At 43.8% G+C, this 16,192-nt stretch overlaps 1 protein-coding gene across 3 annotated transcripts in view; it reads right to left on the reverse strand.

Annotated features, from left to right (window-relative positions):
* Positions 1–16,192, reverse strand: part of RFT1 (RFT1 homolog) — a 46,016-nt gene that overhangs the window by 25,879 nt on the left and 3,945 nt on the right. For all 3 annotated transcript variants that reach the window (XM_041763441.1, XM_041763443.1, XM_041763442.1), the window contains exons 2-7: positions 15,249–15,334; positions 13,112–13,228; positions 11,690–11,879; positions 10,622–10,723; positions 7,075–7,212; positions 716–794 (exon numbers count right to left, since the gene is read on the reverse strand). In XM_041763441.1, coding sequence (XP_041619375.1) covers positions 716–794; positions 7,075–7,212; positions 10,622–10,723; positions 11,690–11,879; positions 13,112–13,228; positions 15,249–15,334 — 712 coding nt within the window. The remainder of the gene's footprint in view (positions 1–715; positions 795–7,074; positions 7,213–10,621; positions 10,724–11,689; positions 11,880–13,111; positions 13,229–15,248; positions 15,335–16,192) is intronic.

Raw genomic sequence — 16,192 nt, forward strand, 5'->3', positions numbered from 1 at the left:
ATTTTGAAAAGATTTAAAAATATGTTCAGTAATAGATATATGGATATACAGACATATGAAATTTATACAGAGAGGAACCACTAAATTTACCAGTTTCTTGCTGCCTCAAATCTCATTCTTTGAACTAAAGCTGGGCATAAATAAACCAATACACATGCACAGAAAAACTAGATGTACTTTCAGCTCCAGGCCAGTCCTCTGTGTGGAGAGCTCTGTCACTGTTAAACTGGAAAGCCTTAAGAAATTGGGACTCTGGCAAACTATCACACAGGTGAATCTTATTATTTAAGAAAATAAAATGATGGAAACCTGGTTCCTTAAAAATGTTCAAAAGAAGAAGTATATAAAAATAATAGGATAATGAGATTACAGATAATTTTCTCTATTTTCCAAATTTTCTCTAATTGATATAGAACTTCATGATACATCTCTTTAAATGATAAAACACGGGATTTGGGAATTAGACTTGAATTCAAATTAAGTTGTTTCTCATTACTAGGGCCCTGCAGAAGTTATACAATAGCACTGACCTTCACTATCAAGCTAAATAAATGTCAGTTTCCCTCTCCCTATTTAAAAAGCTTCTATTTCTGAGGTTCCTTTGCCCAGGGGGCTCCAGAAAGCATGTTGCCTGGGTTTAGGTAATCGGTAGTTCTGTGGAATCCCCTTATTCAAACTATGGTGTCCTGATTGCTAAGAGTGACTTTTCACTTACCTTCTGTCAAAATCTGCTTCAAGAAAGACTGTTTGAAAAAACTCCAAGTCAATTTAGCCTCTTTCCAATTTACAAAAGCCTAGAAAGAAAACAAAACAAAAGCTCCTGGGTATTGCAAGTCTAAGAGTAAAATAAATAATCCTACAGGAAAGGCAAACTCATTTTGGTCCCTAAATCCCAACTTGGGGAGTTCCTACAAATTTTTCAATTAATGCTAAGCACATAGAAGGCACCCGACAAATCCTGGCAAAGGGTTTCCATTGTCCTAGAGACAAACTCTCTAGGTGGAGTGTTGGTATAAGAAGCCCACCCAGGAATCATTTGCTGAGAGCCCTAAGGAACTGTGCTGTCCCCTTGCTGCTCAGTTAAGCTGACTATATCTAACTCACGCAACTCAGAGTCATCTCCTTCCTTAGACAATGTCTGAAGCATGCCAAGCTGCAGAACAAATTCTACTCCATTCACCCCACACCTTAATGCTATATTTAGCCATCCAGGGTCCCTTCACACAATGTATAAATGAACTTTGTGTATTTCAAAAGGAAGCCAGGCTTCCTAGGTCATGCAAACTGCTCAGAACTGATATGACAGAGGAAAGGAAAAAAAACAAACCCAGAACTTTTGATACAGTTCTTCCCAAACTGTCCATTTCCTAAGGACAAGGAAGGTAAGAAGAAAGCAGACACTTAGGAAGGGCAGAGGTCAACTTGTAAGAAAGAGTAGGCAGTCTTAAAGCCAGACTGCTGACCACAAAATGGAAGAGGGAGGCAGCTAGCTGGATGAGATTTCTTTCTCTCTTCCCCAGTGCGCCCCGGGGCCTCTCCTCTCTCATGGAGGGATCCTAGGATCCCAGAATATTTAGTCTGGGTGTTATGTTAGGTGCTTCATTTCAAGGACTTGAATTTTGAAAAATTCTTATTAACTCAAAGTGATGACTTTGAAAGGGAGGATTTCATGGGGTTCTTTGGGAGGAAAGGGGTAAATCACAAAGGTCAAGCCTATTCCACCTCTCCAAAAGATCAGTTACAGCTATAGAAGTTGCCTGAAGGGCAGATGTAGAACCTGTCCCAGTCACATGGGCCCCTGATCTCAGCCCAAAGCCCACTGGTGTAGAGCACTGCTGTCCAGTGAAATATAATGCAGGCTATATATATAATTAAAGTTTTTCTAGAAACCACAGTGAACAGTAAGAAAAATAAAGTAAAATTATTTTAATATATTTATTTAATCCAAAACATCATTTCAACATGTAAGTAAATATTAGAGGCATTTCATGTTTTTTTCATACTAAGTCTTTGAAATCAGTGCTTACATTGCATGTACAGCCCAACTCAATTCCAAATGCTCTAAAGCCACATGTGGCCGGACACAGTAAGTGTAGAGTATCTCTTGAAAACGAGGGTCACTTTCAGTCTTCAAATCTCTTCAGCCCTTGGTTTTAGAGCCTTTCTTCTAGACACTGTGAAAACAGGCCTGAATCTTCTCAAATCACACAGCCCTCAAAGCATCATTGCACCTGGAGTAGATGCCACTGGGAGCTCTAGTCCAAGAGTAAATCTCCCCTCTTTGCTGTACAAGAAAAGTAGGCATAAGGGCGCCTGGGTGGCTCAGCCAGTTAAATGTCTGCCTTAGTTCAGGTCATGATCTCAGGGTCCTGGGATCAAGTCCCACATTGGGATCCCTGCTCAGTGGGGAGTCTGTTTCTCCCTCTCCCTCTCTCTCACTCAAATAAATAAATAAAATCTTAAAAAAAGAAAGAAAGAAAGAAAGAAAGAAAGAAAGAAAGAAAGAAAGAAAGAAAGAAAGAAAGAAAGAAAAAAGAAAAAGAAAATTAGGCATCTCCTTTCCCCAGAACTAAGAGCGCCAGAGTAACACCACTAGGGGGCACTGTGAGCCACATCATCCCTAGCACTGATCCCGCCCTTCACTCCAGGGGAGTTGTGGGCAGCTCTCTCTGTCTCTGTCACACTCTGCGCCCCACACCAGGTGGTCCTCTGGGGAGACCTGTGCAGTAGTGCCTGTGTTCTTTTCCGAGGAAAGGAGCAGTTACAGCTGGCCATGGAGCTTTTGTGAAGACTACTTGCCAGAAGGCTGTGAATGGGTTTAGGAATATGACTGAGCTCTCTAAAAAAAGGTTGTTTACTAGAGTGTAATCTTGACAGTGTATCTGATCTGAAAGCTCATATGGGAGCATTCCATTCTCCTAATGCATTTAACTTAAATGGAACTGCAGTTTAGAAGGAATGGTGACACCACTTATCTCAAAAATGCTCACTCAGGACATAGAGGCAGGAAGTCTGATCAGAGATTGGGTTTCTTCTCCAAGGTGTCTGCTAAGTGGTAGAAAAGAAGCAGCATGAGTTTTGGGCTTTTACCATTTTGTTTAGAATGTATTTATCACTTGGGAGGTCAAAAGAGGCCTATTTCACAAGAGCTAGGTTGGTACTGCTTAGCTGGTCTTCACAGCTCTGTGTTTCTCTGGAATCCTCTGGTCAATAAGCCATTCCACTGCCTTGCTATACTGGTGGATGGCAAAAGGTGATAGGCAGTATCTCAGGGGAAGGTATGCAGTCAGAACTCGGGGATACATGATGGCTTAATGTGAGTCAGTCTTCCCCTTCCCAAACTCTTCTGCTTCAGGATGGTCCAGCAGCCATGTGCCTCCCATACTGACAAGAGTCACTGAGGAGTCTGCAGCCAATGGCCCTGTCCTGCCCTGTATCACGTATACATCCCACAGTGGACCCCTTCCCCTCCCTCTTGCTCTGGGGCCATCAACTCTGCCCCAGCTATGTCCACACTCACACGTCCACCCACCCTCCCGCTGTCCTCATTCACTCCTCATTTGGACAACTGCCACTGCCTCCTCATGAGCTTTTTCACTTCCAATCTTTTTTCTAGCTCATCCTTCTCCTGGAAGGGTTCAGGTTTCAGAGTCAAGCTCAGACACTAAGGCTCAAGCTGCAGTTCTCAACTTCTTAGCGTAAAAACTATGGGCAAGACACTTAATTTTGCTAAGCCTCAGTTTTCCCATCTGCAAAATGGGTAAGGAGTCCTATCTCCTGGATCTGATATGAGGATTGAATGAGAGAAAACAAGACACTTGATGTGAAACAGATGGCAAGCGCCTCAACATAGGCAATTAGATCACAGCACTGCTCACAAAACTTTCATTAGGATCCCCTGCCCCTGAATCAAGTCCACACTCCAGGACACTGAGGCCACTGCTACCTGGCCCTAGCCCAGCAGGCCATAACCTCCTTCCACCATTTGCTTCCTCTCCCCTCGTGCACTGTCCAGCCAACCTAAGTATAGCAGTCACCTCTGCAATCCCAATGTCAAGACAGTGATGGGCATATAACTGGTTCCAAGCAAATGTTCTTTCTTCCCGCAGTGGCAAATGTGCATTTTCACTACACATGCACATTCACTTCTCCCTGCCCAAGTGTCAAGGCCCTGCTCAAAAAAGCAGCTTCCTGCAGAAAGTCTTCTTCCATGCTCCCATATGGAATTCATGTTCTTTCTCTGTGCTTCTATTTTGTTAACACTACACACAGTGGTTATCTGAGTACACACCTTATCTCTTCACCACAATGCAAGTTCTGAGGGCGGGGACCCCACTCAAGGTACCTGAAACAGTGCTTAACACAGAATACTGCTTATCACATGCTTGCTGTGTTAAATTCCTCAGATGTACTTAAACATTTGCAGATCTCTCCTATGAAATCACTCAGGTATTAAAGAATATAAAAGATATAAAAAAGCAGCCATTATTTGAGGTATCATTTATTATAAGGCTAAAAAAGTCTCTTACAGAAGATAGAATTCTGCAAGTACAAGAAATCTATCTCCCAATTTGGTCAAATCAGTTTTGGATGTAACTGTTTGACCAGCTCTGTGTGAGGGAGCCTTCAGTGTGCAAAGCAGCTCCCAAGAGTCATGCTGATGGTAGTAATAAAATCATCGACTGCATTCAGACTCATCTCATTTCTTTCCTCTTTCACAAAAATAAACTTGAATAATGAATTGTTCTATCTGAAAAATTGTTATGTCAACAAATAACTACTTAGGGCAATAAGTCAATTTCTTTCAGAAGACTACACAACAGAGATTAAACACATAGACTAAGGTTAGTCCACAACCCCATGTTACAGAGAAGTGGGTCCAAAATCAGGTATGTGATGTTGGTTTGGTCACTTAACTCCTCTGGATCTCAGTTTTCTCATTTGCAAAACAGAGACAAATATCTCACAGGGTTACTATGATGGTTAAACACACGAGTCTGTGTAAAGTGCTCAGCATAGTGCAAGGCACAGTCAGCAATGGTAGTTATTATAAATGGCTCTTTGTCCAAGTTCAAATATTTCACAATTCTTTAAGTCTTAAAAGGGGCCTCATGGGTCATGCAGACCAATAATCTCACCTTAAAAATAAGGACTCTGAGGTCTGGAGAGAGTCCTGCCTCCCAAACATACAGGAAGCTCCCTGAGACCCAGCAATCACCTTCCTACATGTCTGTAACCCTGATGGCACCCTGCATGGGGCTGTGCTGTCAGCAGGAATGGCGCCACTGTGTAAGAGGAGGTACACATACCCTCTCACAGTCAAGACTTCTGTCCTGGCAGTATGAGTCTGGGTACTTTTGGGGGGTATTCCAGATGGAACCACTGAGACCCTAGCCCAATGCTGTCAGACACCACCTCACTAGGATGTGCCAGTGGAGCTACTCCTACACAAAGCAGCAGCGACATGGGGGTGACGGTATCAGCTGTCACTTATGGACACCCACTTGTGCCAGCCATGTACTAAGTACTTCCCATGCCCCATTTCATCCCACTCCCACAAGCACCTGAGGAGAGTGGTACTCTCCCACTTGACAGATAAGGAAACTGTAGCTCAGAGCTGAAAGTCCACCATTGGGTTAAATATACACTCACTGCCCTCCTATCCTCCTATCCTCCTAAGGCTCTCCTTGCTGCCCTCTATCTCCTTGCCTCTATTAATGGTCCAAAGCTCCTTTTCAAAATACTCCTGGGCACAGGGGCTGGCCCAGGCTTGGTATAGATGAACCCTGGGGAGCACTGAGGAGGGGGACTTTCCTGCACTCTCAGACCTGCTCTGCATGCAGGCAGCAGAAGCTCCAGGCAGAAGTGATCCCAAATCCTTATCTTCTCAGCCTTCAGATGAAGCAACCTGGTATCCCAAAATGCTATGTCCATTTAGGTTAAAGGTGGGATCTGTTTGATCAGGATGAAGAACTCTCATTTAACAAATGAGAATTATCCGTCTTGGTTACGTAACATCTGGTCTTTCTTGAAAAGCTGTATAACAGGATTCCATAAGTTCTAAAACTTGCAGCTCAAATACTTCACTACTTTCTCAAGTAATCACAAAAGGGAATAAGGAGAAGTCCAGCTGAAGCCTCACCTCAACTACATGCACCACATCTAGCCGGCAAACAAACAGGGGTAAAGGGGAATGTGGGTGGGCCAGTTTGCAAAGCCTCTGAGCAGAGGCAATGCGGCATCACATCACGTGCACAACTCCACAGCCACAGACAGTAGCAACGACCCCACCAGAGTCAGGAAATAAAAGTCAAATGGACTGACAGTTGAAGAGTTCAGAAGGAAAAGGTTATGCCTTGCTCCCACACATCAGCACCTAGAATCCTCAGGGGATTTCTCCAGGGGAAAGCGGGGCACTGGAAAGACTGGCCTGACTCTAGGTAACAGAGCTACAGGGAAGTCATCCCTGCTTTGTTAGGGTGTCGGACTCTGTGCTGGAAACCAATCCTGGGAAAAGCCAAGACATGGAAGAACAAAGAGTGTGGCACGCGGTGGCCACAGCCTGTGATCTGCAGGGATTCAAGCCACTCCAGGCTCCTGCCCTTATGCTGACCCTCAATTTGAGCAGACAGTCTCTAAGCCTCAGTTCCTCAACCCTAAAATAGAAATAATAATGTCAGCCTCACAGAGTTGGTATAAGCATTAACTCAGGCACGTAAAGCATTCAGTGTAGGGGCTAAACGGGGAAGTTGTGTTCCCTGGGGGACATTTGTCTCCCATGCAGACATTTTGGGTGATTACAGCTGAGAGGTGATAGTTACTGGCATCTAGTGAGTAAAGATCTGCTAAACATCCTACAAGGCACAGGACAGCCCCAAACAAACAATTATCCAGCCCTAAATGTCAGTAGTGCCGAGGCTGAGAAGCCCTGGCCTAGCACACAGCAAGCACTCAATAAACATGAGCTATGAATTTATCCTGTTATAGCAATAAACAAGAAAGTAATTGTTTCCTTCTTTCAGGGATAATCAGCATCTGTGATTAAAATGGTAAGAGATAGAGTGTATTACTTACTCCACTTCTTGTAATACTGGGTAACAGATCTGTCATTCTGGAGACAGGAAGAGCCTGCTGCTTGGTTGACTCTGAGGAGCCCAATAACTTTGTGAAATAAGTAACATAGCAGAGCACCAGAAGTGCAGTATAGAAAAGCTGAAAAAGAAAATAATTGATTTAAACAGCACTGTTTTTATGTAGGCAGAATTAAGATATGCCTGGAGATGTGACAAAGGCCAGACAAGCAATAGAACTGTCTTTATTAACTGCATCTTCTAGTGAGCAATGCTTCCCCCTCTGGAGAAGAGCACTACTCCCTAAGTACCAGCTCCACTGCGGCATCTCAGGGGAAAGTGCTCTAAACACTTCACCAGACTGGGAGAACAGGTCTTCTGGGCAAGCAGGACATCATTTCCCTGACAGATGGCCGGCCCCTAGTGCCACCACCAACGGCAATGTCAGATATGTTCTCAAAAGGTTCTTTTTTGGCCAAAGGAATGGCTCTCCCCACCTCAACAGCACACTGCAAGGACCCATGTGTCCTGTGCTAATATCCAAAGACTTGCTGTCCTAGATGATAGGGACTTTTCTAAAAACTCGGGAAAGCATGTAAACATGGATTACAAAGCAGAACCGAGCTGTTGGCTCCCTCCTCTCAGGCCAGGTGCACAGGTAGGGCAAGAGCTATTCCAGGATGGGGGAGAGTGTGTGTGTGTGTGGGGGGGGTGATAAAAAGGCCCACCCTTCCCTCCACGCAGCCAGGACAAAAGGGTGGCTTTTGGCCAGGAGCCATAGCCTGGGGTTTTGATTGCAGGTTGGGAGGAGTATCCAAACAGCCCCTTTCACAAGCTCTCTTCTGCCTCCTCTCCCCGCTGGGAACAGCAATGCGCACTAGCTCAGGAAGGACGGGAGACCTCCAGGTGCCACCCTCAATCTGGAAATGCTAAGCCTGCTCCTGTGGCAAAGGCACAGAGCAAGGAGAAAGGGGAGCCTTGTCTTGCACATCTGGGCTCCTCGCTCTCCACCCCTGTCTATGCCTGTGGACAGAGCCCACGAACCACCATCCTCCCTTTTTTCTTTTTTAAGATTTTATTTATTTATTCATGAGAGATACAGAGAGAGAGAGGCGGAGACATAGGCAGAGGGAGAAGCAGGCTGCATGCAGGAAGCCCGATGTGGGACTCGATCCCAGCCCCTGGGATCACGCCCTGAGCTGAAGGCAGATGCTGAACCGCTGAGCTACCCAGGCGCTCCCAACCACCATCCTTCTTTCATGCCTCAGGCCCTTTAAGAAGACACAGCAGTTCTGCCGTGAGTCATGCCACCAGATACAACATCCTCTGTGACAAGACAACCCCCCTTCCCCCACTTCCCTTCATCTTCCCATGGACCCGTGCCTGGGGACATAGTAACAACCTATGGGTAGTCTTCATACAGTATATCCTAACTAAACAATCCCCCCACCTTTTTTATTGAGGAAAAATTCATATCACACAACACTGACCATTTTAACCATTTTAAAACATCTAATTCAGTGGCTTTTAGTACATTCACAATATTGTACAACCACCACTCCTATTTCATTCCAGAAGATTTCCATCACTCCAAAAGGAAATTCTGTGCCCATTAAGCAGTCACTCTCTGTTCCTCCACACCCTGGCAATCAAAATCTGCTTTATCTCTATGGACTTGCCTATTCTGGACACTGCATATTAATGGAATCATACAATTGGTTGCCTTTTGTATCTGGCTTCATCCACTTAGTATGTTTTCCAAGTTTATCATGTTGTGGCACGTTGTCATTTTTATGGCTGAGTAATATTCCATAGCACACATATAAATTGTTTTGTTCATCCATTCATCAGGTAATGGACATCTGGGTTGTTTCCACCTTTGGGTTATGTTGAATAGTGTTGCTATGAACATCTTTATACAAGTTGTGTGAATATATTTTCAATCTTTTGGGTATATACCAAGGAGTGGAATTGCTGGGCATACTTCAGTTCTACATTTAACTTTTTGAGGAACCGTCAATCTGTTTTTCACAGTGGCCACAGTGTTACAGCCCCAACGGCAATGTGTGAAGGCTCTAAGTTCTGCATATCCATGTCAACACTTGTTATTTTCTGGTTTTTTAATAACAGCCATCCTAATGGGTATAAAGTAGTATCTTATTGTGGTTTTGATTTGCACTTGCCTAATGACTGATGATATGGAGCATCTTTTCATGTGCTTATTGGCTATATATTTGTATATCTCCTTTGGAGAGATGCTTATTGAAGTCCTTTACTCACTTTTGGATAGTCTGTCTTTTTGTTGTTGAGTTGTAAGAATTCTTTATATATTCTAGAGTGACTCTTTTATTTGACATATGATGTCATGTTGTAAGGGGTTGTTTAAGAAGGAAACTGGAGGTGGGTTGGACAAAGGGGAATCCCAGAACCCTGGTGGGGACTGCCTGCTGATTTGAGGTGCTATTGGCTCTTAGACCTCTCACATAGACACTGACAGAGAATGTACCAGGCAAGAGCTCTCTGAAGTCTTATAATAAGAAAGCAAATGAACTCAGAATGGGCCTTGTTGACCTATGATGTATCCTGGGTGGATGCATCAGAAAGTCCTAATGCAAGTGCCTTTCCCAAGAAGAGTCAACCAACAACTGGGTGTCTCCATGGCCTCCTGTCCTATTAGGAAGAGTGTATCAAAAACACAATAGATGCATAGAAGTGTAGTTCCAGATCCAATAAAACATGGCAAAAATAATCACAAATAACTTATCTAAGATACACAACTGTTTGCAAATTGCTTTTAGGAAGCAATTTTCACTCTTATAATTTTAATTTGAAAGCTACTTTTTCTGTGTTTCACAAAAATATTTGTACTTTTTGCTCAGGACACGGGAAAGACTTTCACATAAATCACTACTAAAAATTTTAACTTATCTTCCTATACATTAAGAAAAATTACAAACTGCTTTGTACTATAAGCTGTTCTGGTAACTATCTAATTTTAAGATTCATTTTTAAAATGAGCACTGTACTCTAGTTGTACTTTCATTAGAGCTTGAGATATGAACTAGAACTAGAACATGGGATGGCAACGAGGCTGGGGCTGCTGGAAGTGAGAGCGTGCCTGCCAGGACTTGGTTCCTGTGCTCTGCATTGTGTGAGACTACAGTCCAAGTTCCAAACAGGCTTGGCAGAGTTTCCTCCTATTCTGAAAAACACCTGACTGAAATCCAAGGAAAACCACACACATGCAATTCAATTCCCACCCCACCCCTTCACTGCTTTTTTCCCTCCTCCATAAGAACATAAGACAATCAAAGGTGAGTTTGGCATGGGCTTGCCCACAGAACACCTAAAGGAGTTGCTAAGTTTGACAGTGAGGCTTAGTGTGGGGACCTTACCAGGTCCCTGGGGACACCGGTAGCAGGATAGACAGCCAAAGGAAAAGCACTGTCAAGACTATCTTTCTAGAGCTTCCAGCCTGCCTCACATGCATGAATACTGCGAATGTAAATCACATAGTAACAGGAACAAGAAGGAAAAGCTGTAACTCTTACCTGGGCCAAAGAGAAAATGTATAGCCCCCAATGAGGCAACCAGAGCACAAGAAAAGCTGTCAGGACGCTCTTGAGGATGACTGACAGGCTCTCAGCAATCACCTGCAAAAACGCGATAAAGGGTGCACTTTACATTATTAGAAACTAAAGATGCACAGGAATGATGAATAGAAACCTAGGATAGTAGTTACCCTGGCAGCAGGAGTGGGACACAGGGTTAGAACATAGCAATGATAATGTTCTAGGTGAGCTGGGTGATAAGTTCACAGATCTTCAGTATACTATCATCCTTTAAAATTTAGACATACCCTATATACTCTTTTGTACATATCAAATTATATATTTTGAAAGATGAAAGGTTAATATCAGTACACAATTAAACACAGAATTACTAGGGGCACCTGGGTGGCTCAGTCAGTTAAGCATCTGCCTTTGGCTCAGGTCATGATCCTGAGGTCCTGGGATCGGGCTCCCTGTGTCAGGCTCCTTGCTCAGTGGGGAATCTGCCTCTGCCCCTCCTGCTGCTTGTGCTCTCTCTCTCAAATAAATAAAATCTTAAAAAAATAAAATAAAATTACTAGAAAAATCTGAAAAACCTTTACAGTCCTCTTAAATTCTTTTTAAATTTTTTTTTTTAAATTTATTTATGATAGGCACACAGTGAGAGAGAGAGAAGCAGAGACATAGGCAGAGGGAGAAGCAGGCTCCATGCACCGGGAGCCCGACGTGGGATTCGATCCCGGGTCTCCAGGATCGCACCCCGGGCCAAAGGCAGGCGCCAAACCGCTGCGCCACCCAGGGATCCCCAGTCCTCTTAAATTCTTATCTAAACTAAGAACTTCCCTATTGGTAAACCTATTTTGCATTAATAATACAGCAGAGGTAAACTTAAGCCCAGCCCATCTGCCAAATTTCAAGGGGATGAACTAAACTCATCATATTGCCTTTTTCCAAATTTCCTTTTAGATGGAAATCTGAAAAAAATCATTCTCTCCTAGAAAACATTTTTAAGAAACCACCCTTTCCCTTATTCTTCACATTTCCCATTAAAGCAGAAAGCATACTGACCTTGAGTTTGACAAACATCTGTGTTTGTGCCAAGACCCATAAGGGCTCTCCCAGAAGTTCTACCACGGCCGAAAGGCCAAACACCACTACTCCAGTTCCATAGTGGGGGACGACATTAGGATCAGGCACTTCGAGCAAGTGTAACCACACCCAGCCAAGGAGCAAGGACCAAAACACACCCAGGGGGACTCTGGAAAAGGGGAAAAATGTCTTTTAATATGTTAAATATAAAAATAAAAATAAATTAAAATAGTAGCGCTGAACAGAAAGGAAATATAGTCATAAAAATAGCTAGCACTACTAAGTGTAATAGTCATAAAATAGCTATAAAAAATAGTCATAAAAATAGCTAGCACTAGTAATAGCTAGCACTAGCATTAGTGCCTTAGTAAAGGCACTTCCTACATGCCAGGAACTCGGATGCACCCCCTTTATCCCATGGACACCTCACAAAGATCCCTTCATTATCCTCATTTAAGTAATGAGGGAACTAAGACTGATGACAAGCACTGGGTAATTTGGCCAAGGTCATGGGCAGTTAGTCAAGGGCAGAAGCAGGACCCAATCTCCATCTAATGCCAAAACCTACACTCCTATCCACTGTGTTATGTTGACAAGATAAGCAAAATTCCCAGAAAGTACGCGCCTGTTGTTTGCACCTCAAATGACTAAAGTCAGTATCCAGTTGGCTCTTACATTCAAATAAGCAGCAGTCCATTGCACAGTGTCCCTTCACATGTGCACCACAGAGCACTTAAATATGACTGAGTAGTTAACTGTCATTCCTCTAATAAAATGAACACCTACCAGCCTTACGACAGTCATTTCCACGAGGCAAGAAGGAGTTACGTAAGGCAGCACCGAGAAACAACCTCAAGGACCAGCCCTCCCTGCAGGAATCTAACTGCAAAAAGCCATTACAAGTTTTAGCTGATGTACTTGGCCTTCAAGAATATTCTAAAAGGCTCAGAACTGAAATCCACCTAACAAAATTGAAAAAAGATATAATGAAAGCCCTAAAAGGCTTTCAAAAAATCCTAAGTGGTTGTTAAAAGCCCAGAAAAGATTACAGAGGGAAAGATAAGGAATAAAGATGGCACAGGCCCAGTGGGGCCCAGAATGGGCATCAGGAACAGCAGAAACCATGTCCCAAGAGGGTAGAAACAGGACTAGAAACCAGGCCCCAAAACCCCCACCCAGAGCCTCCTCCCGGCTCCTGGCCATCCACAGAGAAAACAGCCAACAAACTCCTTCCACATGGGCGCTCTCTCCTTCCTGTCCCATGCTCAGTCTCCAGAAACCACTCCCCAAACCCCCACCCCCCAATTAACTGAAGCTGGAAACCACTCAGCTTTGGGCAAGTGTTGCTGTTTAACCTAGAAGACTTGCTTTCACACTGTCTCCTGCCAAAGCACAACTCACGTTAGCCACAAGAGGTTGAAGGTCTGGCTCCAGTCTCGCTGGGCGCCCCCACTCAGACACGCTCTGCGGAAGGCCTCTCTGGCCAGGAAGATGGTGGTCGAGTAAAGCAGTGTCAGCCTGTAAAGCAAAAGCAGAAATCAGTAATGACTCTAGTTTTTTTCCCCACAGAGAGAATTACTGAGATTTTGCCAGGGACAGGAAGACGTAGTCTTCTGAAGGGAGGTGAGTTCTTACAGGGCCTCGTACTTATCTGATCCACTGGAACTAAGAGTTACTAAACAGGGGACACCTGAGTGTGTGCCTACAGAGGCATTATGCTGGGATAAACACTGCCACAGTAGCCCCCAAAACCTAATGTTTCACAGCTATAGGCAGAGGTACGGCTCTGACCATATGGAGGAGAAAAGGACAAGATATGACCATACACAACAAAGAAACCTCTTGGTCACCCTGAGACTGGTGACCCATCAATTCTTAGAAGCTGAGGCTCTACTGGGTGGAAGCTCTGGCCAAAAGCATCTCAGGACAGGCAAGACTTGTTACAGAGGTCATTGCAACCCAGATCAGCAAGGGTTGTCTGCATACTTCCTGGATAGGCAGTACCTAGGTAGACTCTCCTGCATCTATGTGAGAGGTAGCTGAGATTTTCCCTCATCAATAGACGTGGCTGATGAAGCCACGTGAGGAAAGCCCAGGGCTAAGGTCTCTCTGAGGCTGTCCAAGGATCATGCTGCTACCCAGTGCTTCTGTCCACCATCGCCAATGAGCAGATCAAATCATATGTTAAGTAATAAGGGGCAGGCCAGACAATGGTTGTCAAAGCAGAGACCTGCTAATCTAGGGGAGACAGGATGATAAGAAGCCCAAACTGCTTTCAAATCTGAGAACCTAAAAGATTTGGTCCTCTTCCTTCCTGCTTTTTAATTTTTAAAAATATTTTATTTATTTATTTGAGAGTGAGAAAGTGCATGTGCACAAAACAGCATAAGCAGTAAGGAGAGGTACAGGGAGAAGAAGAAGCAAGCTCCCTACCCAGCAGGGAGCTCGATGCAGGGCTCCATCCCAGGACCCTAGGATCATGACCTGAGCCACAGACCTGAGCCATGACCTGAGCTAACTAACTGAGCCACCCAGGTGCCTAAATATTTTATTTTTAAGTAATCTGTACACCCAATGTAGAACTCAAACTCACAACCCTGAGATCAAGAGTCACACACTCCACCCACTGAACCAGCCAGGCACCCCTCTTCCTGCTTTTAAAACAGTATTTCTCAAAGTATGGCCTCTACTTTAAAATCATCTAAGGAGCTTGTCAAAATACTGATTCCTGGGCTCCTCCTCAGTCCTACCTAGTGCAAAACTTCTCAGATGATTCCTTTGCCAGTCACAATTTGAGAATCTCCTCCAAACTCTGAGAATAGAGCCCAGAGCATATGTCTGGTGGGTATCTGATGTGAAATGCTGTCTAGAACACACTGTCTTGTTTATCAGGACATGAAGGTACACCTGAGAAGCTGAGCTATTCTGAGCACTCATATCACTTCATATACTTTTGTGTCATTTGTGAATACAGAGTATGTGTGGGTGCCTTTGAACAGAAAGGAGAGGAGAAGAAACAAAATGGAGTCTAAAAGACAAAGCAAGGCAGCTTTCTAAGAGTCTCCAAGGGACTCATGACAAGAACTCAAGCTCTCACCCTAACTACCATTTTCCAATTATAAAAATTCACTGAGGAGGGAAGGCAGGCTGCTCCAGCCCTGCAATTACACAGCACATCCTCACGAACTGCAGAATTCCTGCTTCCTTTGCTGTCAGCAGGACAAGAACACAGGATTATACCTGAGATAGAGTTTGCAGAGAATTACTCCCACTCCTCTCTTGGGTTCTAAGAGCAGGCAAACCGGAACAGCTGGCAGAGAAATGTGCGTTTGGAGGCCACTAATGGAAAACACTTCATGGGGCCATTAAAAGCAACATCGCCTGCTCATTCCCCCACCCCGGCGTGCTCTTCCTCAGCCTACTGCTAAAACACTCTGCTTCTGGTAAAAGTCCATGCTTGTAAAATCTGAGGGTGGCACACAGGTACCCTGACTAGGGACGTGAGTTGTAGACAATACCAGGATACAACCCTTCTTACCTTACATTCACTATGCCAACGATCTCCTTTGACAGGAAGCGAAGGATAAATGCATTCAAGACAAAAGTGATCAGACGAAACAACACCTACAGAAAAAGAGGAAAAATACATGAGAATAAATTATGTTGGGAATATATATTTGTGAAATGAAAATATGTGGCTGTTCTTCCTAATAATGTACTGACATACAGCAGCTTTGCCAGAGAGACCCTCTCAAAAATGTGCCACCTGAGTTTCTTCTGAAGTTGAGTTCCTTGCAGTCCCCTGGCACTCCTGTGCTATGGTCAAAGAACCCACAAAGGCACTTAGAAGTCTCTCTAATTTATGAATAAGAGGAAGACTCTAACATTCAGTAAATTTCTTCAGGTTCAAAGTTAGGCACTCCAGGAGACACAGAATTCTAGTTAGTGTTCCACATTGGCCCACTCTCCAGCCTGTTTAGAAATAGTACAAGTGGGAGCCTGCAGCATATGGCAAAATCTCTAGGCATCACATGGTCTAACTCCTCTTTCTTCTCTGCCTAGTAATATCTGGAGATTCTGATAATGACATTTAATCTCTTTGAACTTGTCTTCTTAATTAGAAAAGAAAAAAAAAGGGGGCTGTATTTATTTACTGAATATTTGCCACTTTCCCGAGAGGAGTTGAAGTATCCTTTTCTTTTTTTTGAGTACAAGGGTGTCTTCCTGGCTCAGTCAGTAGAGCATGTGACTCTTGATCTTGGGGTTATGAGTTTGAGCTCCAAGTAATATAGAGATTACTTAAAAATAAAATCTTAAAAAAAATGACTACTGTTAACATATAATGAAGTACCTTTTAAATGATAACTGCAAATAATAAGATAATACAAAATGGGGAAAGGGAGACAGTCTAGCTAGCTATTGCCATTTGAAGGGGATATATCCCAGGATTTCAAACAATTCAAGAAAACCACCTGACCAAAG

This window comes from Vulpes lagopus, chromosome 7, assembly GCF_018345385.1.
Source record: "Vulpes lagopus strain Blue_001 chromosome 7, ASM1834538v1, whole genome shotgun sequence".
NCBI lineage: Eukaryota > Metazoa > Chordata > Mammalia > Carnivora > Canidae > Vulpes > Vulpes lagopus.